This window comes from Panthera onca, chromosome C1 (assembly GCF_046562875.1).
Source record: "Panthera onca isolate mPanOnc1 chromosome C1, mPanOnc1 haplotype 2, whole genome shotgun sequence".
In the NCBI taxonomy this organism is placed as follows: domain Eukaryota; kingdom Metazoa; phylum Chordata; class Mammalia; order Carnivora; family Felidae; genus Panthera; species Panthera onca.
The window spans coordinates 77,266,565-77,284,132 of record NC_138346.1 but is presented as its reverse complement, the minus strand read 5'-3'; the positions used below and the strand labels follow the sequence as shown (position 1 = coordinate 77,284,132).

General features: G+C 36.7%; 1 protein-coding gene across 4 annotated transcripts in view; it reads left to right on the top strand.

Moving 5' to 3' along the window:
- GALNT13 (polypeptide N-acetylgalactosaminyltransferase 13) overlaps window positions 1-17,568 on the top strand; it is a 541,337-nt gene that overhangs the window by 353,718 nt on the left and 170,051 nt on the right. For all 4 annotated transcript variants that reach the window (XM_060626627.3, XM_060626625.2, XM_060626624.2 and 1 more), the window contains exon 9: window positions 9,647-9,827. In XM_060626627.3, the coding sequence (XP_060482610.1) occupies window positions 9,647-9,827 (181 nt within the window). The remainder of the gene's footprint in view (window positions 1-9,646; window positions 9,828-17,568) is intronic.

Below are 17,568 nucleotides of genomic sequence, written 5' to 3'. Positions count from 1 at the left end.
CACCTTGTACCAGCCCCTTTTGATTAATGACTTCTGTGCCTCTTGTGTTTGTGCTAACCTATCAAGGACCATAGTGCCTTCAGGATCTCACTGAAGTCTCTTTTAGACTTTGTTTCTGTTGTAAGATTAAAGGATTTGTCATCAGTCTACTTGAATATGTATAAACAAAGTGGAGAGTTGAAGTGCTGAGAGGGATTATTCACAACAAACAATACACGTAGAATGAAATAGTTTGAAAATTGAGTAATCATTGTTTTGTTTCAGTTTTCCCTTTGCCAGAACTGAGAAAAGGAATCACGTTTGGTTTCTAATTGCATCTCATGGTAGACACATTTTGTGTATGCTGTGTAATTTTCTAGATTTCCCTATATCACTATTAATAGATTAATCAGTCAAGTCAGTATATATCAGCACCAAGATCAGCAAAACATCTTAAACCTTGTAAGCCCCGATTTAATGGTAAATTTAAGTTCTGGGTTTTTTTGTGTGTGTGTTTTGTTGTTGTTGTTGTTTGTTTGTTTGTTTGTCTTTTACTATATGTGACTTATGCTGATTTCATGAAGTAAAACATGTGATGATGCAATTCAATTTCATAAAGTGAAACACGTATTACTCCCCTCAGAGATAATAATATGGATGGGGAGATAAGATTACTAATGTAAATAGTGTATATATACATAAACATACATACACATAAATATACATGCACAGACACACACACAAGAACATTTTATAAGATCACAATCCGTATAGAATTGAGAGCTGCATGGGGTGACATGATGAGGAGGAACGGCTGTGAGTCAGTGGAACCTGAGACCCATGAAATCTGGTAGTTGAGAACTGTTTCCCAAAACAAAATGTATGGTTGGGCCTAATAGGGAAAATATAGACAAGGGAAAACACATACATTAATTATTAATCTTAATTCCCCAAATTATATCAAGTTATTACAGGGGTGCCCGGGTGGCTCAGTTGGTTGACCGTCCAACTTGGGCTCAGGTCATGATCTCACGGTTCGTGAGTTCGAGCCCCGCCTCAGGCTCTGTGCTGACAGCTCAGAGCCTGGAGCCTGCTTGGGATTCTGTGTCTCCCTCTCTTTCTGCCCCTCCCCCACTCATGCTCTGCCTCTCTCTCTCTCTCTCTCTAAAATAAGTAAACATTAAAAAAAGTTTTTTTTAAGCTAATACATTCCTCTGTTTTCATTATCATCACTCTGGTCCAAGTCATTAGCATCTCTTCCCTAGATTACTGAGATAACCTCTTAAGAAATCTCTCTATTTGCTCCATTTCAATCCATTTTTCACATAAAGGCTAAATATCTTTGCGAGCACCGAACTGCCTCAGTCCTCACAACAAACCTCTCTGCAGTTGGTTCTGCTAGTCTCGTGTTCTTACCTGAGACCTGAAGCACAGAAGGATGAAGTCACCAAGTTCACCCTGCTAGTAAGTGTCAGGGCTAGGGTATGACCTCAGGAGCTAGAGCCTGTAGCATAATAACTATTGTGTTCTGTGGCCTCTGTGGTATATTGTGGTTGCTACTAAGGCCATATTAAACAGTGACTTTGTGCCAGAGATAGTATGTGTGAGGGTTGGGGGCAGGGGTATAAAGATTAGTATAAAAACAAGCAGCTGCATGAATTTGGCACAACAGGTATAAAATTAGAAGGAGAAGCACTAGAACTGAGATTGCAAAGTTGGAGCTTATGAAGTTTACGAACCTTAATTAAAATGTCACTGATGTAGGTGCCAAAAAACATGAAAAGAATAATGTATGTTAGTTAATTGTCTTCTAGCTGGGGGAAGAAACTCAAGTAGATAATCAAGTGAGCAATGGGCATTTTACATTTTGATTAATAACCTTTTCCATCATCAAAAGACACTCATAAAAATATCTGGGAAAGAAAACAAGTAACTAGCTGCCTTCAATTCTCTGTGGATAAAAGGACAGTTTGTATTTCATACATGGTCAAATTTACTTGAGAGAGATACAGTATACAAGTATTAATCTGTTGGAAGCCTGGAAAATAACAATCAGATATGCTCAGTGATACAAAGTAATTTGGACATCACAGGCTTGTGTGGATGAGACATCATGTTTTATTCAGTTTATGCTGTTTGTTCAGACACTGTAAAATAATTTCAGAGAACAAAATGTAGTGTTCTAATTGGAAACTAATTGGCTATTCTTTTAAACTCTGTGCTGTACCTAAATCCTTAGGCGTTAATATTACAATTCAAATAAAAGGCAAAAATGAAGGCAAAACTTACCAAGGTTTAAAAGAAAATATTTTTTAAGAAGCAACAATAAGCACATTATCTACAGATATTGGTTTCCCTGAACAACAACGGAAGTTAAATAATATACAAATAACATTTAACTTCTTCCCAGGTGAAGTGTCAGGCACAGTGCTTGATATACACTATCTTATTTGAGTCTTAGGGAGTAGTTATTATTATGCCTATATTCCAGTGGGAAAATTAAGGCCTTAAAGACTTAAATAAGTTTTACAAATATGCACAGATAGTAAGTGACAGAACCACTAGGAAAACTATTTGCTTATTTCCAAGCCCAAGTTCTTAATGAGTATGTCATACTTTTCCTTCCTTCTTTTCTTTGCTTCATTTCTTCCCCTTTTCTGAAATATTTATTGAAGAATCACCAAGGAAAATTATTATGGTATCATTGGGTCTCCACTCAACGTGAGTTCTTCCTACTTTAATATTTAATCATGTAGTTTTCTGGGCAACTGTTTATGTCTTAATTCTTTCACATTACTGAAGTGTCTACTAAGTACAGAGTACTTAGGTCAATATTTGGTCAATACTTTTTTAGTGTTTGTTTATTTTAAGAGAGAGAGTGGGGGCGCCTGGGTGGCGCAGTCGGTTAAGCGTCCGACTTCAGCCAGGTCACGATCTCGCGGTCCGTGAGTTCGAGCCCCGCGTCAGGCTCTGGGCTGATGGCTCGGAGCCTGGAGCCTGTTTCCGATTCTGTGTCTCCCTCTCTCTCTGCCCCTCCCCCGTTCATGCTCTGTCTCTCTCTGTCCCAAAAATAAATAAAAAACGTTGAAAAAAAAAAAAAATTAAGAGAGAGAGTGAACATGTGTGCACAAGTGGGGGAGGGGCAGAGAGAGAGGGAGAGAGAAAGAGAGAAAGCATGAGTATCTCAAGCAGCCTCCACGCTGTCAGCACAGAGCCCAACGAGGAGCTCAGTCTCACAAACCGTGAGATCATGACCCGAGCCCAAATCAAGAGTCAGATGCTTAACCCACTGAGTCACATAGGCGCCCCCTATTTGCTCAGTATTTGATCAATTAAGTGTTTTGCTTTTATATTACCTAACTGGGTGTTATTATGACCAGATATCAGCCTAACTAATACATAACGTTATGCATTCTTACCTTGATCTTTTCATTTTCATGCAAATTTTGAGGAGAGGCTTTACCTGAGAAATGCAATGTAAGTGTTAATCCACACATTCTGTAAACACTAGTGGCAATGCAAGACGTTCTCACTTTATTCCAGGAGTCAGTAGACTATGACTCACAAGCCAAGCCCGGGCCAGTAGTCACTGAGTTATGGAACAGTTACTTCTACCTCCATTACCTCCACTAAATATACCTAAGAACTGCCTCCATCTGGGAGAGTCACAGTCAGGGGCAAGTTTGCTTTGTGTCTCAAAGTCAACAGCCATTACTGCATTATGCCTGTACATGTGCACACAAAGTCTCATTGCAAGTTAGCATGATAATAAAAAATCAACACTTTCATGTATCGTTACCTTTGCCTATGAGGCGGGAAAGGAGAGAGACTAACGGAACTCAATTTTTGAACATTTTCCAACTAGGTATCCTTCTTTTTGTGCACATATTCAGGGCATAGAACCAATAAGCCTACAAACCAGGGTAGGGCCAAGAAGTGACAGAGTGGAAATAAAGCATCCTCACTTACCCAGCTACAGTGCTAATCCGTATTTGCTAACAGGTAAACTGTGGACTCAGAAGACAATTGTCAGTCCCTGATTTGTAGGCAACAGGGCTTATTGAACAGCCTAAATTTAGAGAAGCACAAACTTAAAATGATTTTTTTCCCTCCAATCATTGCAAAATGCTCTGAGGAGCATCCCTTTCCAATGCTGATGTCATTTAGGACAGACTCAAGAGCTTTCTAGCCGCTTCCACTTATTAAAGGTACTAGTAATGCTCCGTTTCCGGCTTTGATTTCACAAGCAGGGCATACCTCAGATTCTCTTCTCTTCCTAGGCCCGTGCTGACATGAGCACTTGGAAGGGGGAAGGCAGGGTATTCCGGGTTGCCGCTCCCCCAGGGTATGTCAAATAGGAGGGCTAGAGAAATGTGAGGTCTCATCTGATTTCATGTTTTACGATGGCCACTTGCTCAGTGTGGTCCCACTTGGTACAAGCGGCCGCCATCCATGAGTCTTGTACACACAGCTTCACTGTTTTCTCACAAGTGCTCTCAGCTTCACCTTCTATCCCTTCTGTTTTCCAAGGGCCTTTTGAGAGGGAAATCTTAGTTTCTTTCCCACCCTACGTGGTCTCCAACTGCCCTTCTCAATATTACGTCTCCTCGCTGATCTGCCATATTGCTAGTTTCACAGCTCATTTTCCCTCTTCTATATTCCATGATCTATAGCATTTGGGAACCACTAAAGTCTTGTTCAGTTGTCTCCAAAGACTACCCTTCCCAGGATCACTGTATGACTGCACCTACCAACTCTGCTACAATAAGCTGTTCAATATGTCCCAGACCACCTCAGGTTTCTCTAGGACGTAAGTGTTTCCTATTTTATTAGCATCATGCTTTTCCTGACACTAGAGGCTTTCCCGCAAACTCACTCACCGCATTGGGCTGTGTTCTTCTGGTAACACCAGGGTAGTCAGCTGATTGTACTGCTCAGCAAGTATCTAGCAGGGAGTGAAATGCTGATCTCTTCTTCACTCATAGAGCTCCCCTATAGAAGTTGGTTGAAGGAGGAAAGAGGCTCTTCATTCATGCCTAATCTGTAGAACAGGAGGGGGCACAATGAAGAGAATATCTGAAATTCCCTCCGGGTGAAACACAGCATATGCTATTTCTTCTGAACTTGGGGCACATTGTGGAATGGCCTGGTCATGGTACAAATACCTGAGTACTTCACTAAATCATGCTTTTCAGAGAGAGATAATGTGAATTCAGCCAAAGGGTTACTTTAATAATGTTAAAAAGGAAGATTCTATCATTTAGCCACCTTGTTTTTCATAAGCCATCAACCATTTCTAATGTTAATTGTTTGTGTTGTAACCCCCAGAGAACGTCCTCAATTCCCAACGCATGTTAAATAACCATTGCATTTGATTTTACTTGACCACTCTGCTTAGATTGATACTCAGAGTATTTCCTTAAAAAATGCTATTTAAAACCCCTTCAAACTATGTCTACTTCATCTCATCATCTGCCAGGAATGCTTTTTTTTTTAAATATTAATCTTGGAAGTTAATTTTGAGTTATCCATTTTTTCGTTCAACCAACATGCGATGATACCTCCTTGTGTAACAAGCACTGGGCTTGGCTCAGGGGTGCAACATTGACCAGATAGCTCCACTGCCCTTTTAGAGCCTACAGGCTAGTTTGGGGGGGGGGGGGGAGGCAGGGATGCACAGCAAAACAAATACAAATATTACAGATTGTGATAAGCCAAGAAGGAAATATACAAGGTGCTATCGCAGAAGATAACTGGGCTGGGACCCTTTAAATATGGAAATTAGGGAAGAGCTGTCTGATGCAGTGATGTTTTAGCTAAGATGAGAAGTGTGGGAAAGAGGCAGTCAGGTGAAGGGCAGACAGAATTGTATTCCAGGTTTAGGGAAAGCCCTTGGTGAGGCTTCGGTGTGTACAAGGGTATGCAATTTGTTATTCTAGGAAATGGCAGAGGGCCAAGATCACCAGTGCTTATTGATAGAGGGAGAGACTCATGTAGGGTCTGAGAGGCCCTGCCTAAAGGATTTTGTTTATATTCACAGTTCAGTAAGAAACCATTAAAGTATTTAAACACAGAAGTAAAATTAAATAATTAAATTTTTAAAAGACTCCTCTGATTTCTCAGTACAAAACAAATTATAGGAAACACCGGTGAGAGCACCAAGACAGTTAAGAGTCCATTGCAATTGACCCACAAGAAATGTTGGTGATTAGGACAAGGATGGTGACAGAGAGACAGGGAGAGATGGATATACTGAGAATTATTTTTATAGATCGTAAAGCCAGGATTTGTTAACAGATTAAATATAAGTGATGAAAGGGGCGCCTGGGTGACTCAGTTGGTTAAGCGTCTGACTTCAGCTCAGGTCATGATCTCGCTGTCCGTGAGTTTGAGCCCCATGTCAGGCTCTGGGCTGACACCTCAGAGCCTGAAGCCTGCTTGGGATTCCGTGTCTCCCTCTCTCTCTGCCCCTCCCCTGCTCACACTCTGTTTTTCTCTGTCTCTCAAAAAATAAAATAAAATGTTAATAAAAAATAAATAATATAAGTGATAGAAAAAAGAGAAATCAATAATGACTTCTAGGGTTTGCAGGGGAGAGAGGCTTCTGTTTTCTCTTTTATTTAGTTTTTCTTTTCTTTTCTTTCCTTTTTTTTTTTTTTTGGATTGACCACATGAGTAAGTGGTGGCACTCTTTATTGATGATTAAAAAGACAGAGAGTGGATCAGTGAGTTGAGCACCGATTTCAGCTCAGGTCATGATCTAGGAGTTCATGAGTTGGAGCCCCACGTCGGGCTCTGTGCTGACAGCTCAGAGCCTGGAGCCTGCTTTGGATTCTGAGTCTCCCTCTCTCTGCCCCTCCCCCACTATGTGTTTGTCTCTCTCTCTCTATCAAAAATAAATAAACATTTAAAAAAATTATTTAAAAAAAGAAAGAAAGGAAGACCTGGCTGACAAAGCCAGGATGAATCTGCAGTTCCACTTCAGATGTATTTATTTAGGTGTATCTGAGACACGCAAGAGGAGATACCCAATAAATGTTTGGATACTCAGCCCTGGATCCCAGAGGAGAGGTCTGAGCTGAGATGTCACTGTTGACTTTGTGAGTATTCGGATCCTATGTAAGGTCATCAGAGTAAATAAGACCACCTGGAGAATGAGTAAAGGAAGGTGGAGGCTAACATTTAAATATTTACAGTGAAAATATGTAAACATTGAAGTACTGGGAGGGAAAGCAAGACAATCTAAGAGAGGAGTCAGCTAGATAGATATTCATCAAGGGAAAAGTTTGTGTTTTCCACCGTGGCAGTTTTGAGGCAGCTGCAAAAACAAACAGCATTTCACTATGCATAGGGAGATGGATGAAAATTGAGGAAGGGAAACAACGCATATCAATAAACATTTGAAGCTAATTTACAGTGAGAGGAAACAAAGAAATGAGGTACTTTGGACCAAGGGAAGAACTTTTTGTTGGGTTTGTAATCTTTTTAGTTGTTTATCTCTTTAAGAATCTATTTGAAAGATAAGAGATTTTAGGTTGGGGTGCCTGAGTGGCTCAGTCAGTTAAGCATCTGACAGGCTCAGGTCATGATCTCATTGTTTGTGAGTTCGAGCCCCACATGGGGCTCTGTGCTGAACTCAGAGCCTGGAGCCTGCTTCAGTTTCCACTCTCTGATCATGCTCTGTCACTCTCTCTAAAAAATAAATAAACATAAAAGAAAAAAGATAAGAGATTTTAACTGATATTATATGAAGGTAGTCATAATGTAGTAAGGAGCAAAATTATCAACATCTCAGGTAAAAATCAAAGGGAGAACCAGACCAGTGAAGTTCTTAAGACAGAGTTAGGCATAAAGTTGACTGACACACAAGTATTGATTTGTCTTTGATAGAAGGATCAACTTCCTCAATTTTAATGGAATAGAACAGGGTAAGGATTTCATAATTCCAAGAAGGTTTATACATTTAATGCTACAAAGATGAGAGAGTTACCAATCAATTAAATACTTTGATTATTTAAGAAAGCTCTATCCTGTGTCTTGAGGGTAAGAGTGAGTTCCATTCTTCTTTTGTATTTCAGTTATATTTTATTCTTACATTTTAGGTTAGGCTGAAACTTCTTTCCTGTTAGCATTATGGTGTTTTGACAGTTAGAAAATGAGAAAGAATAGATTGCACATGTAATGCAATGTACAACACATGTACAAGCCAGTTGATGAATATAACTTGTCATTTAGCATCTTCCATCTTCTGGTAAATTGAATGTCTCTACTGCTACCCGAGCTCAATGACAGCCCTCTTCTAAGATGAATATTGCTTGAGAGGTCAACTGGAGAAAACTTTATCTTTCAAAAATAAGCAGTTCTCCTTAAAAGAACAATGTTAATTACCATATAAAACCCAGTCCTTTCAGGGAAGCCTGGATGGCTCAGTCAGTTAAACATCCAACTCTTGATTTCAGCTCAGGTTATGATCTCACAGTTCATGAGTTCAAGCCCCACATGGGACTCTGCACTGGCAATGCAGAGTCTACTTGGGATTCTCTCTCTCCCTCTCTCTCTGCCCCTCCTCCACACATTCCCTCTCCCTTTCTCTCTCAAAAATAAATAAACATTAAAAAAAGAACAATGCTTCCAATATATAATGATAACTATGATTTGTTTATTGGGATAAACAACCTGTAGCACATATGCAATATATTACATGTATGTAATAAACATACACATACGAGTGTGTGTTCTATGTTTGTATATATATATATATATATATATGTTTGTGCATGTATATATATATATGTGTGTGTGTTTATTAGTATATTTTAAAGATAGCATGCATATACACATATGCTATTAGTATAACCTGTAGCTAAATAATGTAATTTTATAGAAATAAATGTGTTAGGGATACTTAATAATTAGCCTCAACTGCACGGTAAATCTAGGACACCAAGAAATATAGGCAAATGTTTTCTAAGAATTTACAGTTTTAAACGAGAGATAGTGAAGTAAACAATTGCTTACAAGACAGTGTAATCAGTTCTTCATGAAAGGATGTTTAAAGTACCAAAGTCACAACTACAAAACCTCCCTACAGAACCTTCTAGAAGAAGTGATCTTGGAGATAGATTTTGAAGGATGCATAGATGGTGAGTGGATATAAAGGAGTCCTAGCACATTTTAATAAGAATAATATATCCAAAGGTGTAAGATACTGGCAATATATGATAGCTGAAATTGACAGTCATTTAAAATGACTGGAGTAAAATGAGTGGAGTATAATTGATTTTGCTTCAAACAAATTTAGATATTTACCATGGCATCTAACATGTATAATAAATTCATTAATTCATAGCAGAGTTTAGATACTAAATACTATTAAGTAGCAATTAGCTTAACTACTAGAAACTGAAAATTTGGTAGTTTAACAAAGGCAATGAAAAAATAATTGAAACTTACAAGTCCAACACTACAATATTTACAAATATCAAGCTCTTCTAAATTAGAATCCTTTGCCAAGCTAAGTATACCAGTTCTAAATTTTGTGTCCATCTGAGGTTTGCTTGAGCCATATAAGATCTAAAGATCTGGCCTTAGTTAGCCTCAGTTCCTTGTCAGACATTATTACTGCATTATTTACAATGATTGAGATATGATTGCTTTTTTTCCACAGATTTGGCAATGTGGAGGCTCTTTGGAGATTGTGACTTGCTCCCATGTTGGTCATGTTTTTCGGAAGGCAACTCCCTACACTTTCCCTGGTGGCACTGGTCATGTCATCAACAAAAACAACAGGAGACTAGCAGAAGTTTGGATGGATGAATTTAAAGATTTCTTCTATATCATATCCCCAGGTAAACAATTCTAATATCTTTCTTCATCTGCAGGGAAAGATAAAATATTAAACATGCTAAATATGTGTTTCATTATTGCTACTATTCCACCGGTTTAACTAAAATGTATTTTATCACCATAATATTACAGAAAATTGTATATGAGAAGGTAGTACTATGAAGTCATTTTTCATCTCAAATGAGAAGGACTATACTTATCTCAAATGGCTAAATATTCCTTTTTCTTTGTTTCTTTCTTGGCACAAGTATTATGCCAGAAAATTGGAGTAAGCAGAGAGATCTAAATTTAATTAATATGTATCAGCTCAATTTAAGAAAAAAAAATTTTTTTAAAGAAGTAAGCCTTTATTTCCTTATTTCCCAAATAAAGTTGGATAAGTTGGCAAGAAATTTTGTTAACATTTAAACAGAGATGTTCCCTACTGCCTAAATGATTTCCTAAAGATATGGGATGGTAAGTTACACAGATATAAAACTTTATCATTTTAAAGAATATTAAATGATGTAGTAAATTACTCATTAATAGATATGTAGAAAAGCATAATATAGGATACTAAAATATTATCCTACTTTAGTTACAAAGAGTAGATATGGAGATAGAGGTAAATGTAAGCTATCACTGGATAATAGGATTGTGAATAATTTATTCTTTTCCTTATATCTTTTTAATTTTTTAAAATAAAACATAGCATTTACTGTTAAATTTATTTGAAATGAGTTTAAAGGGAAAATATATTTTAATAAAGAATTTAAAAATTGTTTTAAAGAACGTTACTAGCCATTAAAAAAGAAGAAAAATATAAAGTGTGAAAAAAAAATCCCATACCTGAGTGGAGTGATTATGAATGATTTTATTTTTATAATTTTCTAGAATTTTCCTAATAGCTGTATTACTTATTTAAAAAAACAACCTCTGAGACATTGCATTGTTTTCTAAGGAAGTAACATGAGACATTATGAGAAGATACAAACAAGGAGAAGACATAGGGGCCTTCAATATCTCAAAGTTTAGACAAAGAGACAGAAACATAAATTAATACAATGGGAATTCAACTGTATTGACAAAATAATTTTTTAAAATTCTATTTTGATCGTTTATGCATAGGCCTTGTGGTCATCAATGTCATCAACTTGTAACCCACAAGAATACCAAAAATTCATGCTTACATCTTCTCTCCTACATTATAATCTATTGAACGGTTTGGAAACACCAGTTTAGGTTCTGACAGGCTCTGATTTCTGAAAGTATATATGCGGCTGTGAAAATTCTTCTTCTACAGATAAAGGGACAATGAGCAGTATGAACTTCCTTATTAAGATCCAGTATTCCTATAGAAAAGAAAAATGAGAGCAATGCATGTGTAAATGTGTGATTAGGTGAAGGATTTTTCTTGCACATTTTCAAGCCTCTTCCATGTCGAGAAGCTATTGTCAGGAACACTATTTCACGCATAGATGTATTTCTCTTAACAGTAGAAAGCCAGTCCAGATATTCAGAGTCGCATTTGGCAAGAACATGTAAAATTCGTAGCAAGGCAGTGACATTTATATAACCTTTTCATTTTCTTTTGATAATGCCTTCTGAACTCAAATCATTACTTGTAGAAATATATAAGCTCAAATACGAAGAAAGGAGTAGTGGAAGAAAGAAATGTGCCATGTGTGATTATATACAACTTCTATTCAGGAATAGAAGTATTTGAGAATAATTGCAACCATGTGTATTGTAGTCACCCATGATGAATATTATTTGTAAAAAGCAATGTGTTAGATTTTGTATAATTTCCCATTGAGTGAAAAAGGCAGATAAATAGTAGAACCATTTCTCAAACTGTAATGAAATGAAAGCCTTAGAGTTTAATGGGTAAAAAGGAACACTTGCTTTCTGGAACTATTGACTTTATGTTACTCAACAGGGACTGTTTGTATATTCTGGAAATCGTCGTTATCATTTGGAAGCTTATTGTTCTTATGAAATGGGCTTATTTAAATCCAAAAAGGTATTTTGGGAAGCAGGAAAAGGACATTTGGGGAATACGCTGAAAATATCTAGGAACTTCTTAAGGGCGTTTGCGTTTTTGTATGTCTCTGAGACTGTCAGCGTGGCCAAGCATGGAACCTGCCTGCTGTAGTATGGGCAAGAAGGAAAAACCAAAAACACAAAACAATAAATTGCTTCTCAGTGAAAAAGGAAAGGAAGTAAGCTGGAAACTAGAGTTGGATGTCAAAAACAGTTCTAGCCCTAGACAGCTTTCAGATCATCCAAAAATAGATAAAATGTGTTTTATTGGGGGAATCAAGACTCTGTCACTTGTATGGTGGTGAGCCTTTTTTGAGTGAATGACTATTTTAGTCATTACTGATCGTCTCTGATACTCTTAAAATCAACATCATGGATTTCTTTGCTATCATCCAGAATTGTTGGGATTCTGTTTTTCATCTCCTTGGGTAAAAGGAAAGTTTGTGAAGAGAGAAGGTGGTGTATGGGGATAGCAGAGAGACCCATGCGTGCACACCTACACTTAGACTTACATCCTTTACTCTGATATACATACACGCACACAAACACACACATGTATTTATGAAAAACTCTAAAAAACTTATATTGAATTCTGTTTAATTCTCAAAACTTCCTTAATAAGCGGGCTAAGGAAAATGTTATAATGCTTTCTAGAAGGACCTTTATGTATCTATTAATTTGCCCAAGATGTTTTGTGAAGAGACTCCCATTTTTTACACCCAAGGCTTCTATTAAAAAAAATCTTGTTCTCCTCTTACACAGCTGTTCAAAGGGTGATCTTTAAGTGCTGAGCCTTTATGAATTGAATTCTGACAACTTTGTTTCCTTCCAACATACTCTATAAAATACTGCCTGTTTTATTGGTTGGTTTCGTGCTTCAGCTCTGTCTTGAAAAGACTGGGTATTCTTTCTCTCTCAAAAGTGTATTCCCTATAGTTTTAATACCACAGCCAATCCATTATTACCGTGTACCATATTGTTCTCTATTACTTGTCTCTTTATCCATAGTAGTTCAGAGACGTGTAGTTACAGTGTTTAGCAACTTTCCTGTCATTTTACAGTCCTAGAAAAACTGTGTGTTGAATAATTAGAAGAACCAATGAGTGACTAAAGGGAATGACCAATGCACTTTAAAGGGAAGCCACTTTTGTTTCTTCTTTTCTACTGAATTCTCCATGGATGTCTGATCTGTGCCAGACTCCTCACAAGAACTGCAGCACATTGGAAGCTTTTGTCCCCCTTCCCTGACCTAACCCCTGAGTAAAGACCCACTTCTCTCATCTAACCCCTGATTTAGGACCCACTGATAAGAGGGAAATGAAAGGTACTCTTCATATATCTGTGATGTATTATAGGTACTTATAGGTACTTAAAGGTACTCTTCATATATCTGAGTTTCCTCTCCGAAAAGAAGGTTCCATTGGTTTACTCGTGTTCTTAGGGAAATATGATTACACCATAACTATAGACACACACAGTAATATAATCCTACCTTCCAGGACTAATATAAAAAAGTCTAACAGGCACGATTTAGGCAAACAATAGCATTCTGCAATAGAGCAGCATAGTATAAGAGCCCATAAGCTTAAAATATGACTACTTTTACACATGTTGATTTTTATTTTTCTCATGACCCCCATTAATTTAAAGTTAAAATGGGATGTATAGATAACTATGTATGTGAATTACTTTATCTGACTTTTTTGCAAAATATTTACTGTACATCCTAATTGTCTCAGCCTATGCCCATCAGCCATTGGCAATATTGATAGAGCTGGCTGTATCTAATTATGGCTCCCAAATGGGTATATGAATGAAGAATAGAAATACTTTGAAATAGTGTTGAAGAATACATTTTCAACACTTGTTTAGTTTGCTTTCTGGCTGCCTTTTTGAGGATGCAAATACTAAAGCATCATTGATTTTTAAAGCCCTGTAGGCTCTTAAAGTCTGAGGCAGTTTTTACTAGTAATTGGGCTGTTACAGCTGGAGGCAATGTGATTGTCCTAGCAAATCCTTTGAAATGAAGTGATGTCAGCAGAAACCACTCTTCACAGAGCAACCCATTATAAATGCCCACATTTTTTTCCTATCAGTCACAGGTAAAAAGCTTAAGAACTTTAAAATACAGTGTAGTCATAACACTAACCATGTATTTGAAATGCTGGATGCTCTATAAATATTGATTTTCTTTTGGGGGGAGATAGATTTCTAACTGTGCATCAAAGGACATGGTGATTAGAAGAAGCTGTCCTTATGTAACCTCCAGTTGTTCTTCGTTTTCTTTTTTTTTTTTAAATTTTTAAGGTTTATTACTGTTTCAGAGACAGAGAGACAGAGCACTAGTGGGAGAGGGGAAGAGAGAGGGGGAGACACAGAATTGAAAGCAGACTCTAGGCGCTGAGCTGTCAGCACAGAGCCCAATGTGGGGCCCGAACTCACAGATGGTGAGATCATGACCTGAGCTGAAGTCGGTGGCTCAACTGACTGAGCCACCCAGGTGCCCCTGTTCTTCCTTTTCTTAATGAACCTCTTGTGCTCTTGTTTTGAGCAGACACAAATTGAAAATAGAATTTAAAGATCCCCCAAACATACCTTTAAAGGTATTTATATGTGACTGGGAAAACAGCTTAGTTTCCTTCGGCAATTCTGTAGCATTTTGATCTGTATTCCAGATAAACAGAAACCTCACATTTAGCAACACATCCTTGAACTTATTTTGAAGGTTAACTCTATCGGTTAACCTTTTAAAAATACTTTAGAAAAGTCAGTTCATCAGAGGCAGCCTTTGTTAGAAGCATCTTTGCATCATTATGAAAGTTTAAGATGTATGTTCCTTTTTATCTCTTGAAATTTTTATCTATGAAATCCCAATGTTTTTCAGCATGCTGGTTTTTTGAAGATACAATATTTAATAACCAGCCCTTTGAATGTAGGTCCTAATTTCTTTTATGAGTCATAAAAATGTGGTTCCAGGCTGATTTCATGAGCACAGGTTTTGATGTTCTCCACAAAATATGCAGCATGCATATTTTTTTAAATAATAGTCCAGGGATATCAGTTTTTGGTTGGGTTAACATGAATTCATCTCTAAAGAGTGTGGCAGTTCTGAACATAAAGCACATTTGCACCTGTGAATTTTGTATTTTTATTAATAAACACTTCTTCAGCAGCACCAACCATGTTCTCACCAACTGCATAGGATATCAGGAGGAGGAAATTCTAAATCATTTTAATATGCTTTATTGTAATAGCACGTAATTCATGTATCTGGTTGATACTGTGAAATGCTGAATGTGGAAGAAAGGAATGACGGCTATACTCAATATTGTTGGTATTGTGGGTGGAGAGATGCTTTTCCTTGCTACAATTAATTAAAGACACTAGGTCAATTTTTATTGTTGGCATTTTATGGGTATTTATTTGTGTTTCTTTTATAATAATGATATTTTCATGCTTCTGTCTTCATTGGGTAGGTATTTATTAAATTCCTGATCTGCACCGTGCCAGGTAGGGAGGGTACAAACATAGAAAAGATGTTGCTTTTGCCTTTAATAAGTGAACTGCCTACATCATCACATTTAATTAGTTTAAATGAAAAATGAAATTAAGTGCTTAGTACATGGGGAACATGCTGTCAAGATTTAAAAGGGATACTTATGTGAATGACCAACATTCTCCTTGACTTCTACTCTCACTCATAAGCATCAAAATCAAATTAATCTCTAAGTCTTTTCTCTTCTACCTGCTAAGTTTTCTCAAATCCGTTCAGTTATTCTCGTTCTTGCAGTCATCTCAAATCCAGAGAAACTCCTGACCATCCTGATGGGTCCTCCTGCCTCAAAGCTTTGCCCACTTTTCACCCACTTTCACCATGTTGCTCGAGGACACTCCTGAAACTAAATTTCATTTGATCTCTCACTTACCTACCAAACTTTTAATGACTTAACAGAAAGTCAAAAATCTGGAATGTGGCCAGATCTGATGCTCACCCAGCCTTTCGTCCTCTATCTTCAACCCTAGCTTTCCACACACCAACCATGTGGAACTAAAGTCTCAACATGTTCCCTCCAGCTTTTAGAGTTTTGCATATGTCTAACATAGTATTTGATGAGTTAATAGTATTTGATGAGTTAATGAGTGAGTTTACCTCTGCATAAAGTGCCATCATGATCCACCAACATTCATGATTCATGTGTAATGTTTATTAGCATTTTCCCGGGAACTCCAATGGCCTCCCCTGTTGTAGTATTTATGCATTTTTAAAGTATTTCTTCCCTCCACTAAGCTGGGTGAATAAAGAGACTATATTTGTTGTTTGGTTAGTTGATTGGTTGGTTGGTTTTGTGTTTAGAGTTCATTGAACTCAATTTTTTCTTATTATATTTGTCAGAGGCAAAATATATGTTTCAGTCACCACTGCTGTTTCCCCCTACTCCAAAATAACCCTCTGTGAAGCATTTGATGCCTATCCTTCAAATCCTTTTCCTATGCATTTGTATACATATATAGACATATATACATATATTAAGTAAATAAGATCATATAATAGATACTGTTTTAATTTCCTTTCTTTTAACTATATAGTTTGTCCTATAATGTTTTACACAGAATTCACATAAGATTATATCATTCTACCTTGCAACTAAATAATACTGTACTGCATGGATATATCAAAACTTATTTAATCATACCCATAGTGACAAACATTTGTCGGCTTGTGGTTGTGTGTTATTATAAGTTACAGAAGCGTTCTTGAAGCAGTATCTTTTGAACCTGGTAGGATTTGTCTAAACAACATAGCAACCTAAAAGAGAGTTGGTAGCAGACTACCTGGATTATTTCAGGTCCTGGCTCCACATAACCCCTCTCTGTATTTACTTAACTTATCTGCGCTTAGTTTCCTTACTGTAAATGAGAATTATAATAATTGGGCCTTCCACATAAAGATTTTTGAGACTTAAATGACAACTAGATATATAAGGCATTTTGGACAATGCTTGGCAACATTAAACACTCAATTAGTGCTAGATATTTGTTATCATTAGCCAGGTATATTCATACAAGTAGATTTAGTGAATCAAAGAATATGTACATTTGTATTTTGGTAGAAATTTTCAAAACTTCCATCCAAAATGATTGTAACCATTATTCCATCAACGGTTCTTGAGCACTTATAATATGATATCACCACTCTAGATTTTTAATACTTTTTATTTTTGCATAGATATGTGTGTGCACATATATATGTGTATATTTATTTATATTTGCATATAGAATTAATACATATCTAGTTTCTTTTCTCATATTGCTACTAGGTATGAACATCTTTTTTATTATTACCTGGATTTCTTCTTTTTATTCATAACTTTTGTTCACTTTACTATTGGATATCTTTTCCCTTTTATATATTCATAGATCTTTATGTATTTTTGTAACCAATATTTTGTATGTTATATACACTGAAAGTATTTTCTCCCAGACTGCACATGTTGTAACTTTTTTGTATATAAAAATATATCTTAAAAAAGAATTTAATTGTTGAAGTGAAATCTGGCTGGCTTAACCTTTATGGTTTTAGAGATTATTTTGTGTTAAAACAGACTGGCAAATTTTAGGTACCCCACTAATGTTTGTTGAGAGATTTAAGTTTGAGGTTAGTAAAATGTGCAGGATTTTTTTTTAAGTAGTCTGTGATCTCTCTGGGCAATAAATGGAAGT